General features: G+C 53.6%; 1 protein-coding gene across 3 annotated transcripts in view; it reads left to right on the forward strand.

Annotated features, from left to right (window-relative positions):
• Positions 1 to 12656, forward strand: part of ZMYND8 (zinc finger MYND-type containing 8) — a 108976-nt gene extending 96320 nt beyond the window's left edge. For all 3 annotated transcript variants that reach the window (XM_081096941.1, XM_081096939.1, XM_081096940.1), the window contains 5 exons: positions 705 to 783; positions 2578 to 2817; positions 4297 to 4457; positions 5427 to 5493; positions 11246 to 12656. In XM_081096941.1, coding sequence (XP_080953067.1) covers positions 705 to 783; positions 2578 to 2817; positions 4297 to 4457; positions 5427 to 5493; positions 11246 to 11385 — 687 coding nt within the window. In that variant the 3' untranslated portion in view covers positions 11386 to 12656. The remainder of the gene's footprint in view (positions 1 to 704; positions 784 to 2577; positions 2818 to 4296; positions 4458 to 5426; positions 5494 to 11245) is intronic.
• Positions 12657 to 14413: the final 1757 nt, after the last annotated feature.

Below are 14413 nucleotides of genomic sequence, written 5' to 3' on the forward strand. Positions count from 1 at the left end.
CCTACTGAGGATGTGCCCGCAACCAAGGTACATGCCCTAGACCGGAATCGAACCTGGGACCCTTCAGTCCGCAGGCCGATGCTCTATCCGCTGAGCCAAACCGGTTAGGCTCCCTGGTCTTTTTATACAAGAGATCCTGTTGTCTCAGAATGTGTGGCCCCAGCCTGCACAGTTTCTGTGAGGGCCTGGGGAATCCAGTCATGAAACGCTAAAATGCCCACTTCCAAAGTGACCACTTGTAAACATCGGCCTCCACGAGCTTCTCTCTCAGGCAGATTCCCTGCGAGCCAGATGCAGAAAGGGCACCAGGTGAAAGCAGAAGTGGCGGGGTTTCTTGAGGCCACCGAGAGGGCCCCGTAGAAGGTGGGAATCCCAGGCAAAGCCATGGCCTGAGGAGGGCCTGGCGGGCCCAGCCTGGCGCTCAGGCGAAGGGAGAGTCTTCAGGGAGGTGCCTCGAGCGGCCTCGGCAGAGCGCAGTGCGGCTAGCGGGCGTGGGAGAGGCCCCAGGAGAGAGCAGCGAGTCACCTGGATGTTTAGTTTTCTGAACCAATGTCTTGTGCACTTGGGTTAACGCGCCGGCCTCCCTCTGGACGGTAGCCGTGTGGAGAGCAGATCCTTCACCACCTGAGGTTGACCTGACAGCCAGGGCTCCGCGGGTGAGCGGCTCCCAGCCCCGCCCTTTACGCCTCTCTCTGTCATTACAGATTCGCAGGCTGAGGATTGAGATCGAGAAGCTTCAGTGGCTGCACCAGCAGGAGCTCTCCGAGATGAAACACAACTTGGGTGAGGCCTGGGGAGGGGTCTGCCCCGGGCAGGGTCGGGGACAGTGAACGTCCCTGAACCTCTGGAGTCAGGCCCGATGTGAATTGAGTCAGATGTGCCCCAGGGGTTGTCCGGCTCCTGGGGGGCCCACCAGGAGGACCTAGGCATGAAAGCAGGTATTAAAGCCGCTCCTTTCCTCTCTGGAAAACACCAGCATCAACAAAATAACGGTAACAGCAGCACCCACAGCTCCGACTTACTAAACTCTTAACCTAGAACCAGAAACCTTCTGAAGCACTTTTTCATAAGTTAGCCAGTTTAATTCTTACGGGAACCCTTGCGACAGAGGGCTCTCTGGTCCCTCTCCGGTGAAATTGAGGCACAGACATGCTCAGGTAGATGTTCAAAATCGTGCCGCTGTGATTCGCATCCGGACTTGCCCCCCGAACTGCTGACGGTGGAGTATTCTGACTAAGTTTTGAATATTGCCTGTGCAGCCCACGCTGGAGACAAAGCTGCCCTGTTGGTCCCTGGATTAGATGGGCTGCTGTTCCACCTACCATTCTGTGTAAATATTGGTAATTATTTTTCCCCCCAGAGGTAGAGCCGCTTTCTTCCAGACCCTCATTTAATGTCAGTCCCAGGGTCAAGATGCTGCAAACAAACATAGGCTGTCTTTGTTGGGCAGGCATGCCCAGCTGTGCCCACCGCTCCCCAGGGACAGAAGCGGAAATCACCCCCTGCAAACTCAAATCCTTATGAGGCCAACCAGAGGAGCAGCCCTCCACTCTTTAGCGTGTTACCATCAGGAAGTTATTGCTTCTTGTTTTTCTAGTCAGGTCAAATAACCTCTCTCTCTTTTTTTGTTTGGTCATCTTCACCCGAGGATATTTTTCCATTGTTTTTTAGAGAGAGTGGAAAGGAAGGAGAGAGACAGGCAGAGAGAGAGAACGTGTTTGTGAGAAAGTCACATCAATTGGTTGCCTCCCACACGTGCCCGAACGAGGGCCGGGGATAGAGCCTGAAACGGCTCCTTTACAAGGGATTAATTTTCCTTACTGCTCTGTTTAGGAGGGGGTCCTTCTTCAACTTCAGGAAGAGGATTTTGAGGAATTGGGGAACCATGTATTTTAATGTACAGGTCTCTCCCAGGTGGATTGCAAATGGACTTATTGTCTAAAGTAAAAGTAGAAAAATCTCAGTAGATTGAGCAGTTCCATCGTTGACCTGTTAGCATAATGATCAACCACAGTGCCCTGTCTCCATTGCCGCTAACCACACCAAAAAGACAGCATGTCTGAGTTCTAGTCACAGCTCTGCCCTTATTTGCTGTGTGCCTCAGTTTTTTCATCTGAGAAAAGGGTATTATAGTAGTACTTGCCTCACAGGATCAGTATCTGGATTAAATGAGTTAAGATTTCAAAAGTGCTTAGAACACTCTCTGAATATAGCAGGTGCTGTGTAAGTACTCAGTAGAAAGAAAGGCTGGTGCTAATGGTAAAGTTCAGAGTGAGTTTAGTGGCAGTTGTTTTGCGGGTTTATTTGAAGGCTTCCCACAGAACTACTGTGGTGCTGCCTTGATGGCTCTATCATTATTGAGATAATGTCCTGTTACTGTCATATATGATGAGGCAAATGTCATGCCATTGTGACACGCGCCCATTTTACAGATGAAGACGTTGGGGCTCAGGGAGGGAGGGGTGTCACACAGCCGGGCTATCTCCGAACCAGGGTTTGCCTCAGATCTGGTCTGAACAACCCCTGCCCGGGCCCAGGGACAGGCGATGGAGCCAGTGTCCTCTCCCCTCCTGCCAGAGCTGACCATGGCGGAGATGCGGCAGAGCCTGGAGCAGGAGCGGGACCGGCTCATCGCCGAGGTGAAGAAGCAGCTGGAGCAGGAGAAGCAGCAGGCGGTGGATGAGACCAAGAAGAAGCAGTGGTGCGCCAGCTGCAAGAAAGAGGCCATTTTCTACTGCTGCTGGAACACCAGCTACTGCGACTACCCCTGCCAGCAGGCCCACTGGCCCGAGCACATGAAGTCCTGCACCCAGTCAGGTGCGGCCACGCGGGGCGTCTCCAGCCCAGCTCCCCGGGGACCACAGGCCACAGGAGGGTGACTCGGAGGGGGCCTTGCCCAGCCCCTCCTCCGTCCGTCACTCAACACACACTGTCACACACACACACACACACACACACACACAGCAGCATGCACACACAGCAGAGACTACAGGCGCAGGTTTTGGAACCTCTGGATTCTCTGTGTTATTTGCCCAAGTGTGGGGCTTGCAGTGCCAGCCCAGATGAGTTTAGTTTCATGCGAGTTGCAGCGGTTCCCAGCGGGGAGCATGTCTGTGTCCTGTCCCCCACGGGGTTGGCGGTGACTGCAGACATCTGCGGTGGTTACAGCGGAGGGGTGGCTACTGCCTTCGAGAAGGTAGAGGCCGGGGATGGGGGCACAGGGTGGTTGCCCACACGGAGCATGATCTGATCGGTATCTGTCATGATACCGAAGTGGCGAAGGCCTGCCGTTTAGGGGATCCGGGACGCGGGGCTTTTAGTCGTAAGGATTCCAGTTCTGGTGGAGGAAACGCCTTGGTGTGGAACTGACCCAGTCTTGCAATCTCTTTCTAGCACATGGCACGCGGGTCTCAGCCAGGAGCCTCCGGCAGGAGACACTGTCCCATTAGAATGGATTAATGCTATTTTAAAAACAGTGTTTACAGCTAGCTTTTATTGATGGCAAATAATATTAGCTATATGTGCTTAGAATTAGAAGTGTCCGTTTTAAGTATTTAAATGTAAAAGCCATCAATAATATGACAAGGTAGTGTGCCTGTAGATTGGCAGGATTTTCCAAGGTGACGGCATAAGAGGCCCGTTAAAAGTTGTTGTTTTTTCTAAAAAGACGAGTTTAAACCATACATTGCTGTGTCCTTTAACCTTCTTCAGGGAGATTTCTTCTTCTAGTGACTTTGAATCTCCCAGGTTCTGGAATGTGTCTGATGACCCCTTGCGTTGTTACACGATGGCCAGAGTCCCCTTCTGCTCTCCTGTCTTTGCAGCATCATAATGTCCCTCCTCCCGAAATTCTCTCGCATCCCTAGTTTTCCAGTTGTCCGAGTTCCTTCAGTCCCCCAAGGCTCCGTGCCTCTGACCATCATGTTGCTTTTCACGTGGATTTCCCCCCCCTCCTCTGAAGGAAGCAGCTGCATGGGGCTAAACTCGTTCTGGAACTAGAACTTAGGAAGCTTGCCGTTCTAGGTGAGCAGTAGCTGGCTCCTCACTTGGGCCTTCATTTATTCTGTGAACATGCTTTCGTCTCCAGAATCATTTAGGAAAAAACACAAATTCCTATAAGCGTGACCCTATTTTCACACAGGTCTGGATTCCAGCTTCTGGAAAACGGGAGGTCTGGCCCCCTTGGGGGGGTGGGTCGGTGTGCCGCGCCGTGGCGCTCCCATGTGCTGTGGTCCCTGAAGGTCCGGAGGCCACGGCACTCGGCTTACACGTGGCTTCTCTCCCCTTCACCCCCAGCTACCGCCCCTCAGCAGGAAGCGGATTCCGAGTCGAACACAGAAACACTAAACAAGTCCTCCCAGGGGTCCTCCTCCAGCACACAGGCCGCCCCTTCAGACACAGCCAGCGCCTCGAAAGAGAAGGAGACGTCTGCTGAGAAGAGCAAGGACAGCAGCTCGGTGAGCACCCGCACGCCATGGGGCGACGCCGATCCCCCGGGCCAGGAGAGCCTGTCCCTGTCCCCAGGCCTGCCTCCCCCGAAACTCGCCCGTTGCAGTAGATGGTCCGTCTTCAAGGTGGGGCAGTCAGGCTGCGGGGGGGATGGGTCTTGGCAGGTGTTAGCAGGTCGCCTTCTCACCGGCGGGCACCCGGGCTGGGGCAGCGGAGTATGGAGTCCAAGGTGACACTCGTGTGACTCGACAGCTGCTCCCCTGTCGAGGTTTAGAACAGCGTTGTCTGGGAGAACCTTCGGTGGTGAGGGGCGTGCTCTGAGTCTGCGCTGCCCAGTCTGCAGCCACGAGCCACACGGGGTGTGAGTTCCTCTGATGCCCATCGTCGCGTGGGCTCGAGGCTGCGGTGGGGCAGTGGAGGCCGCCTCTCTCCCTGCCCCGCGTGGGGAATGTCCGACGGATTGTCTGTCAACAGCATTGTAGGTGGCATGTGGGTCATTTTCTACATTTTTGGTCATAATGACTTGACTTCAGTGTGTGTGAGGAGAGAAATCAGTCATTATCCCACCAGTCAGAACCCTTTGATTCCAGTGATATTTCCTCGTGAGAGGTGAATGTGAAATACAAGGGAATTGACACAGTTTTGGAGGAATAGACTTCCTCTTTGGAGATGGCAGAGCTCTGGAGGGCTGGCAGGCCACTGAGCGGAGGCGCGGAGGCAGCGAGTGTTCTAGGAGCTGAGGCTGAGGGTTGAGTCAGGGCCGCCCCGGGGCTGTGGTCCAGCCTGTCGGGCCTGGGGACAGCGCACAGGTGGGGGGGCCAACCCCGCTGACCTGCCTCCGCTGCCTGCCTCACCGGGCAGAGGGCACAGAGGTGCCTCGGGGGCAGAAATGAGCACCCCCAAGGATCCCTGGACTCCCCTGGGGGCTCCCTGGGCCCCGGTGCCGTGAGTCCATCTCTCTCTCTTTGTATTTCTAGACCCTCGACCTTTCTGGCTCCAGGGAGACGCCCTCCTCCATTCTCTTAGGCTCCAACCAAGGCTCTGGTACGTTGCCCCCTGGTGGGTGAATGGCGCGCTCATTCCACGCGGGCAGAGGGGAAGCCATTTCCTTAGAGAGAACTTGAAGGGTTAATGGATGTCCAACTGCCGTGGATCCTTAGGGATCCTTGGGGGTGCCCTGGGCGGGTCAGTGGGGGTGAGGGAGTGGCTGGGCAAGGCAGCTGTCAGACACCTCTGAAGTGACCAGTGTTTGCCTGTACAGTAAGTCCTCACTGAATGTTGCCGATAGGTTGTGCAACTTGAAGCGAAACGATGTTTAACGCAACCGGTGTTACTGTAGGCCAGTGGCTATAAGCTTCAGTCTTGTAATGAAGAGACGCTGAACAAAACGGTGTTATTGAGGACCTGCTGTGTTTACTTCCTGGGGATCCACATAGGACTTCATCTGGACAGGGGGTTCCGTTGTGGACCTGGGTGGGTAGGAGATGTGCTTGGGGGTCGGGCCGCCCTTCTGCCACCAGGAAAATGACCACGATAAATGAAGCTGAGGGACACGATTCCCAGCACCTGTGTTTGGGGGATGAGGGCACTCGAGCCTCTAGGGAAATGAAGAAAAATTTTAGGTGGATGGATGATCTTTCTGTAAAAACCATTCCTCTTAGGAATAAATAAACTGGCAGGCTGCATTGGGAGATTTTCCAAGACTGAATTTTGGTTTTTCTCTTCTGTGAGATTTGAGCTGTCCTCCTTTTTGGCCCGAAGGGTCTTTGTCCTGTACCCTCTACACCTGTTGTGGGTCATTTCAGAAGGCTTCCAAGAAGGTATCTTCACTGAGGACAATTCTGCTTAATTCAAGGTTTTTCAGCTCTAAGATCTCTCTCCGCTGGATAATTCAAAAATTTTCTCTCCCTTTTGCATATTAAGTGTGTGGAGGATGCAGTGATTTTCATTGTTAGTGTGGAGAATATGAACTTGGCATTGAATGCAGTTGAACCACCTGTTGGAAAAGTAACTCCTCACACCCACCCCCCCTTCCATTCCTGATAGAATCTCCGAGAACAGGTGCATTTTGGTGCTAAGATGTCTTTTCCTTGATATTTTCTAGTCCTCTTTCTAACACAGAGCGAGCAGACTTTAGACCTGAGCAGCATGGTACCCACTTAACAAATTAATACTACAATTTGCTTTTCACTGTTTATTTGTAGAGTTGCCTTCTATATATGGGCAAGTATTAATGATTTTCTTCCTTGGGTGGTGCTATAAAAGCGTCCGTTTTATTTAAGTTTAAAAATGAGTTTGAACTTAAAACATGAACTAAGTGGTATGTGGGAGGATTGTGGGTGTGTGCGAATTGTGCAGGTGGAGTGAGAAAGGCCCACGATGGAGAAGCGCTGTTTCAGACAGGGGGCGCTGTTGAGGTTGTGCGGCAGCAAAGGGGTGGGATCCCCGGGCTGATGGGGAATGGCTGATGCCGAGGTGTGTAGAATCTGCTGGAATAAGCCGGGTGGTAGACATGACTGTGGTTGGGAGCTGCATCGTATTCCCGTTCGGAGGCGAATGAGGTATATCCCAGCCCAGGGGTCAGCAGACTCTGAAACTTAGGGCCACATGTAAATACTTTAAGCTTCTCGGGCCACATGGGCCCCTGTTGGGTGGAAGCAGACGTAGGTAATATGTCCGTCAGAGAGTATGGCCACGCTCCAGTGAAACTGTTTGGAAAAGTAGTCCTTGGGCTGGATCTGGGCCATCATTGGCTGACTCCCACCTAAAGCACACAACCCAAGAGGGTGGGAAAGAAGGTTCTGTTTTATAAGAACTAAGTAACCTGCTGGAGAGAGGAGGCAGGACGCTCTGGTAGGTGCTGGTAGAAGCTCTGGTAGGGTTGGTCCAGGTGGGTTTTGGGGAGAGCATGATCCCCAGGAGTCTGTGGACTGGGTGGGGTAGCAGGAGGGGGAGGGAAGACCCCCCCCCCCCAGTTCTACTTTGGATTCCTGGAGAGTGTGTAGCGCTGGACTTTTTGCAGAAGGTTGAGGCGCACAAGAGTTGGTTGAGTGTCTCGGGCGCCAGGCGCAGTGCTAGGGCTGGGAGTTCAGTGGTGAGCAAGACACACAGTTCCCCTTCGACTTCCTCGTGCGTCTGATTTAGCTTCTGCCAGCCTTGCTGTCGGGGACAATGCAGATGAAATCTCGTGGCGGGCAGTGGGCTCAATAGAACACCGGGGTTTCTGAGCTCTTTCTAGGCATCTGGTACCAGGATGGCAGGAGGAGGGAGGAGTCTAGTTGGAAGGAAGAAAGGTTTAGCAGGGCGTCTGAGCTTCCTTGGGGTGGGCATGGGCCTGTTGTCTCTTAGTTTAAAAAGTGTGACTAAGCATTATGTGCATATAATTAGAGGAAATAAAACAGTACAGGGAGAATCGATGCCCAGTCCCAGCCTCACTGCTGTGTATAATGCGTGTGGAACTTACCTCCATATTTGTGAATAATGCCCTTCCCTATACTTCTGTTTCTGGACTTTATCTTTAGAAGTTGCTCCTTGATTTCCAGCTTTAAAAGATGAGAGTTAGGCATTCGTGGAATATAATGAACAACACAAACTGATGAACAAAAAACAGAACCAGAGACAAAGCATCGAACAGACTGTCCAACCTATGAGGGAAGGCCGGGGACGGGGGGTGAGGGGGTAAGAGATCAAGCAAAGGACTTGCATGCATGCATATGAGTTACATAACCAGTGGACACAGACAGTACGGGGGTGAGGGCATGTGCTGGGGGGTGGAATGGCCGGGGAGAGGCCAATGGGGGGAAAAGGAGACTCATGTAATACTTCAAACAGTGAAGAATCCAAATTTAAAGAAACAAAAAAAGAGATGAGCGTTAGGGTCATAGATGACATCTCTCCCATTTCATCCCAAGTGACTTCTCACTATTTTATGTCTCTGTGAGTCCCACGGTCAGATACAAGTCTTACCCTCTGGTTCCTATTCTGCCAGCTCCAGGCAGTCCTGCTCGGTCCCCTGGCGGCCCGTCTCCTCCCTCACTTCTCCTACCCCGTCCTGTCCAGACTCCCACCTTCTCCGCTCCGACTCGCCTTCATCGAGGTTGAGGACGGGAGCTGTTCTGTAACTGCCGTTTCTTCTCGCTGGAGGCTGGGCCCGGTCTGGGGAATTGAAATGCACGGACCTGTGTTTCTGTCACTGGGGCGTCCCCTTGGTCTCCGCATCCGTGTGCTGGGATTACACTCCCGTTCCTGTGCGGCCTTGCTTTTTCCTGGAGTTCCTGTCTCCCCCTTGGTCGTGTCTCCAATCATTTCCTAACGAGCTCTTCACTGTTCTCACTCTATGGAGACCCCTTTCATGCCACTCACTTTTGACGCTTCGGTTTCCGATGTGATTGGTTGGTGTCCTGTCATCGGAGCTGAGAACCTGGCTCACTTGACAGCGTGTCTGTAGCCCGCCCTCAGCCCGCCGCCCTCTGTGCACCTTCCTCGCCTCCCTCCTCCCTGCTCTGTGTCCGAGCCCTGGATTAGCTACTGCCTGCCCTCAGCAGTCGGCATTGCCTGGTGCCGCCTCCCACCTTGCTGTGGTCTGGCGCCTGAGTTCATGGCTCTGAGGATTTTGCTTTCAAATGTTGAGGACCTGTGGCTTCCAGAGTTGCTTTGATGTCGTGTATATCTCATTTCCACCGGTAACGCCGTGCTGTGTCCAGCGATCCTGCTTATGGTCTCATATGCATTTTTAAAAAGCTTTAGTCTCCCGTGAACCACTAAGTGGAGAAGCAGTGCTAAGAGCAGTGGCCTAACGAGGGCCAGCAGTGGTGAGCACGTGGGGGTGTGGATTCGAGCGGATAGACTCTGAGGATGCCTGTGCTATCTCTTCAGTTAGCAACAACCTGCCTCTGCCCCAACCGCCACAGACCACCAGCCGCACCCCACCTACCCGGCCCAGAAGTGTAAGTATGACCCCGCCCCCCGGAGCCGCCCGGACCCACTCCTGGCGTGCGAAGGCCCGGGTGTGTGCTTTGGGGGTGTGTCCTCTGTGGTTCTTCTGAGTGATGGGTCTTGCTTTGGCTTGTACTTCTTCGTAACTGGGCCTCTGGTGGCCATGGAAACGGCCAGAGCGTAGGTTTAGCTTCTCGAGGGGACATCCTCGCTCTTTTCATAAAAGCTCCCAGGTGAACACCGATCCTCCCCTGCAGTGATCAGCCGTACCAGCTAGCGCCGAGTCCCGTCCATGGGAGGGGGTAGGCCCTACAGGTGCCGGCCCAGCTCAGCCCACGCCCATTTCTTCTGCTTTCACCCGAGCAGGGGGACTGGATGTGGCGTGACTGCATTGTTGCAGGATTTTCTCACATTTGGAGATGACCATCCACAGCACTCCCCAAAGTCCTTCCAGAAGAACTGATGGTGTGGGCCAAGCAGGTCAAACTTGCGGCTAACACGGGCAAGTAAAGAGGCGTGTGGCCCGCAGGCCGCGAGTTTGACATGCTTGATGTAGGCAGCGCAGATCGGGCAGAAGGCTACGAAGAGGTCCAGTCAGGGCTGTTACGGTAGAGCCAGCCCTTGAGAAGTACAGATTGGTCGTTACAAAATAGTCCGAGGGACATACCGTACAGCATAGGAAATACAGTCAGTAATGTTGTTAATAACTAGGTATGGTATCAGGGGGATCACTTTGTAAAGTGTACGATTGTCTAACCCCTATGCTGTACACCCTAAACGAATACAAAATAATACTGAATGTAAACTAATTGAAAATATATATAAAAAAAGAAATGCCGCCCCCTGACCCCCGCTCCGCAGACTCCTGCCTGCGGGTCAGTGATGCAGTGACTGAGAAGTGTGTGAGGCCCTCACCTTGGAGATCCTTCCATTCTCTTCCCGGCCCTCCCGACCCTCCCGAAATGGCTCAGGACTAGCCAGGCGATAAGACGCGTCACCCCCCAGATGGTGACATGGCCCCTTTCTCCCTCGTTTCGATTTCTGTCTCTAAAACTTGAAGTTGACGACTTCAGTCAGCTATTACCTCCCCCCACCCACCCTGGAGAAATCGTAAAAGTTTTGCCCCGTCTGTCTGAGCTGGTAAATGACCTCGGATGTGCAGGACCCGGTGGCTTGCTGCCAGGGCTCCCGTAGGCGCCTGTCCAGGGAGCCCGCGCCCCTGGCCCGTTCGACGGCGTGACAGGTATCGCCCAGCTCTCGGCTCCCCGTTTCTGACTTGCCTGTGGTCTGAAGCTGTCTCGGGTCCGACTCGGTTCCACACTCTCTGGTGGCCCTCCGGCTTGTCCTTCCTGGGGCCGGTGGTCTGTGCTCCCAGCTGGCCTTGGCTGCTCTGGTCCACGTGCCTCCTCCTCCTCCTCTGTGACCTGCTCCTCTGGGTGGTTTGGTGTGAGTCTGTTTTTCGAGTTTCCTGTAAATGGATCAAAGAAGCTTGAGGTTGATGTAAGTCGGTGGGTCACACGTCACACTTGGGTGCCTTTTCCTGTGCCTGAGGGTGGCTCCAGGCGCACGGGGTGCTTGGGGTCACGTCCTGGGGCTACCCAGTGTGGGTGCCGCACCAGAAAGGCCTTCCTTGGCCATTTCCTCTCTGATCTTTGTTCTCCGTGAGCATGACACCCTGTCTTTCCAACCCGCTCTGTTAAGTCCTAAGAAAGGAAGCCGTTCTGCCTTGGTCCTCTGCAGACCACCCCCCAGGGGGCAGGGCTGGCAGTGGTCACCCCTCGGCGCTGTGCGGCCGGGGAGCTCTGCTCCGGTGGAAGCCGCGGAGCGCTGAGCCTGTCTCTCTCTGTTGTTCTCCTCCCAGACCATTCCCGGGGCAGCAAGTCCGGCGGCTGGAGCGGCAGCGATGAGAAGCGAGGATCGTCGCGTTCCGAGCACAACGCCAGCGCCAGCGCGAAGAGCCTCCTCCCGAAAGAGTCTCGGCTGGACCCCTTCTGGGACTAGGGACAAGCCGCCCGCCCCCCGGAGGAAGAAGGCAGACCCCGGGCCGCCGGGAAGCGGCGCAGACACGTGAGGCGGGAGACCACCCCCTCCGGCCCCGCGGACTCCACACAGACCCGGCCTTTCTTCCCACTGAGGGTCCCACACTACACACGCCCCCCGTAGCTCTGAGGACCGTCCACCCACAGAACTCACGCTTTAGGTGTAAATAATGTACAATTTGTGGATGTCGCTGAACTTAGAGTACCCTCCCCTTTTTATATTTGTATTGACTTTAACTTATAAAAAAGAGAAAAGAAAAAGAAAAAAGAAAAGCGATTAGAAAAACACACCCAACCACACAAAGGACGTTCTGGTGTTGGAAGGGGTGGGCCGTGCCCGTCCGTCCGGAGGCGGCACCGGGACCGTGAGTGCCGGCGCAGGTTCTGTGCTGCCGTGGGCACCCCCCACCAGGCCATCGCCCCTTCCCTTCCCGACACCGCGCTGCTGCTCATCCGGTGCGAGCTCCCCGGGCCCGGAGGCCGCAGAAGGACGCGGTGACGCCCCTCCTAAAAGGGAAAACCCAGTGTCCTTGTTTACAGCCGAGAAGCAGAAACCAGCCCCGCTCAGCGCAGCGCAGGAGGGAAGGACACCGGGCGTTTCGAGTCCTCGGGAACCGAGAGAAATCCCTCCGGTGCGTGGTGGCTCCTTCCGACACACTCGCGCGCTGGGGGAGCGGGCCTGTGCTTTGCGGCGGGGAGGCCGGAGGCCGGACCCAGCGAGGACGGCCGAGCCTGGGAGGAAGCATGTCTGTAGTATTTATACGAGGGGATTTTACGTTTTTATGTAAGCATGAAACCAAGGCAGTGTGAGAGGACACGCCCGCCATGCTGTCTGTTACACTACGAACGCCGTGGCCCCATTTTGTTGGTTGTGTAAAACAAAAAGCATTGAGCAAGCAGAGGGGGATGTATGTATATGAGGAAATTAATTGTACGATATCATTCCAGCCCATCTTGTTGTACATTTTAGTCTCGTTTACTTTCTCTTCGTTGTTGCTAAGAGGATGCGGACTGTACAGTTTCCAGCTAGTTACCCATCTTAGAGAAGAAGTAAGAAGGGAGTATTAGAGGAAAACAGGAGAGAAAGAACATTTGTGAATTGCAGTTATCAAAAAAACAAAAAAAAAATAGCCTAGCTGGCCTTATTTGTGAAGCATAATTGCTTTTAGCATATGGAAGTATTTTTTCACATTTTCTTTGTATAAAATTTGTATTAAACTTAAATATCTTTTTTGACGGCGGTGTTTCTTTGTGACTGAGCCAGTAGACTCACAACACGGTATGCTCTTTGGGGTTCCCCCCCTTCTCCCCAGTTTCTTCAGACTCCTCACCTTTTTAAAATTAAACTGTTTTGGAAAAGTGGCTTGGTCGTCCTCCAATCTGCAGTTTTCCATGGGGCCTGGATGGCCGCGTCAGGTTCTCACGGCCTAACAGAGGCCGGGCTGCGAGCGGCCGCGCACATCTCCGCGGCGGTGGGCACCTCAGCGGTAAGGGCCCCTCGCCCAGTGCCCTGAGTGTTTCTGGCCCAGATGTGAAGCAAGGGGAATCCTGGGTCGGTCTCGGAAAAGCAGTGGGAGGGAGGGAGTTCCTCCCTGGCCAGGATGGAGGCCTCACTCAGAGCTGAGTGGGCAGCACGAGACTTCACATTGCCCGGCCCACCCTGGTCACTGGAATTTCGTGTGTGATGTATATATATATATATATATATATATTTCACCCGTTTAAAAATATAAACGTTAGTCACAGCTCACAGGCTGTACAGAATCGGAATGGGCTGCGTTTGGCCTTCAGGTCATTTGCTGTGACAGGAAGCGAACAGGAATTTAAAAATAATTTCTTGCCCTAGCTGGTCTGGCTCAGTGGGTAGACCATCGGCCTGTGGACTGCAGGGTTGGATTCTGGTCAGGGGCACATGCCCAGGTTGCAGGCATGATCCCCAGTAGGGGGCGTGCAGGTGGCAGCCGATTAATGATTCTTCTCATTAATAATGTTTCTCTCCCTCTCTCTGAAATCAATAAAAATGTATTAAAAAAAATATTTCTTCTTCAATTGCAGTTGATATCACTATTATGTTAGCTTCAGGTGTAAAGCATAGTGATTGGACACTTACAAGGTGATCACCTGATAAGTTAGTACAAGATGGGATATTTTGGAGAAGCGGTCGCCAACCTTTCGGACCTAACGGACCACCAATGACCCGCGGACCACCGGTTGGCGACTGCTGGCTTAGAGTAGGACCAAGGGGTTCTGAAGGTGGATTCATTAGCTCTTAACATGAGGAGCCTCTCTTGGGAGGGGACATTTGACCTGAATCCTGAATGAAGAGCTGGCTGTGGGATGAGTCAGTGGGTGAGCATCCTAGACAGAGTGAGCCAGCAAGTGCAAAGGGCCTGGGGCAGGTGTGAACTTGATGTGCTTAGTGAATAGCAAGGAGGCATGTGTGGCTTAGATGAGTGAGAGAGGCAGGGAGGCTGCTGTTTGTGGGGGGTGGTCCGAGGCCTTCCCACAGTGGGCTGTGATTTTCCCTTTGTCCTTGGTCATGAGTCAACCCAAAAAGTGCTGTTCGCTATTCTCATGGGACCTCCCACTGGCCTTATAGAAACAGGCCAGTGAGTGACTAGCTCAAGACTACAGAACTCTTGAAATCTAACTGAACTATTGAACTGCTCTTTCTGGAGATGGAGTATTCTTGTCATTTTTTAACTTCAAAAATGTTTAGTTTCCTTTTTTATTGGGCATAGATGTGCACCTTCCCGGTATCCTCTCATTTTATCCTGAAGACCACGGACTAGGTGGCACAGCCCCATTTTAGGGGAAGAGGCCGAGGCTGTGAGAGGGGAAGGCATAGTCACCCCACTGTCATCTTTCGGCTCCAACAGGCAGGCCCTTTCTCGTCTCTGGGCCCTTGCTTGGCACGCCTTTCCGTGTTGTTCTCCAGGGCATCTTTCAGATGCCACCTCTGTAGCCACTCCCCACCCACAGCCCTGTTA

The sequence above is a fragment of the Myotis nattereri genome (assembly GCF_964212035.1).
Source record: "Myotis nattereri genome assembly, chromosome: 8".
Taxonomy (NCBI): Eukaryota; Metazoa; Chordata; class Mammalia; order Chiroptera; family Vespertilionidae; genus Myotis; species Myotis nattereri.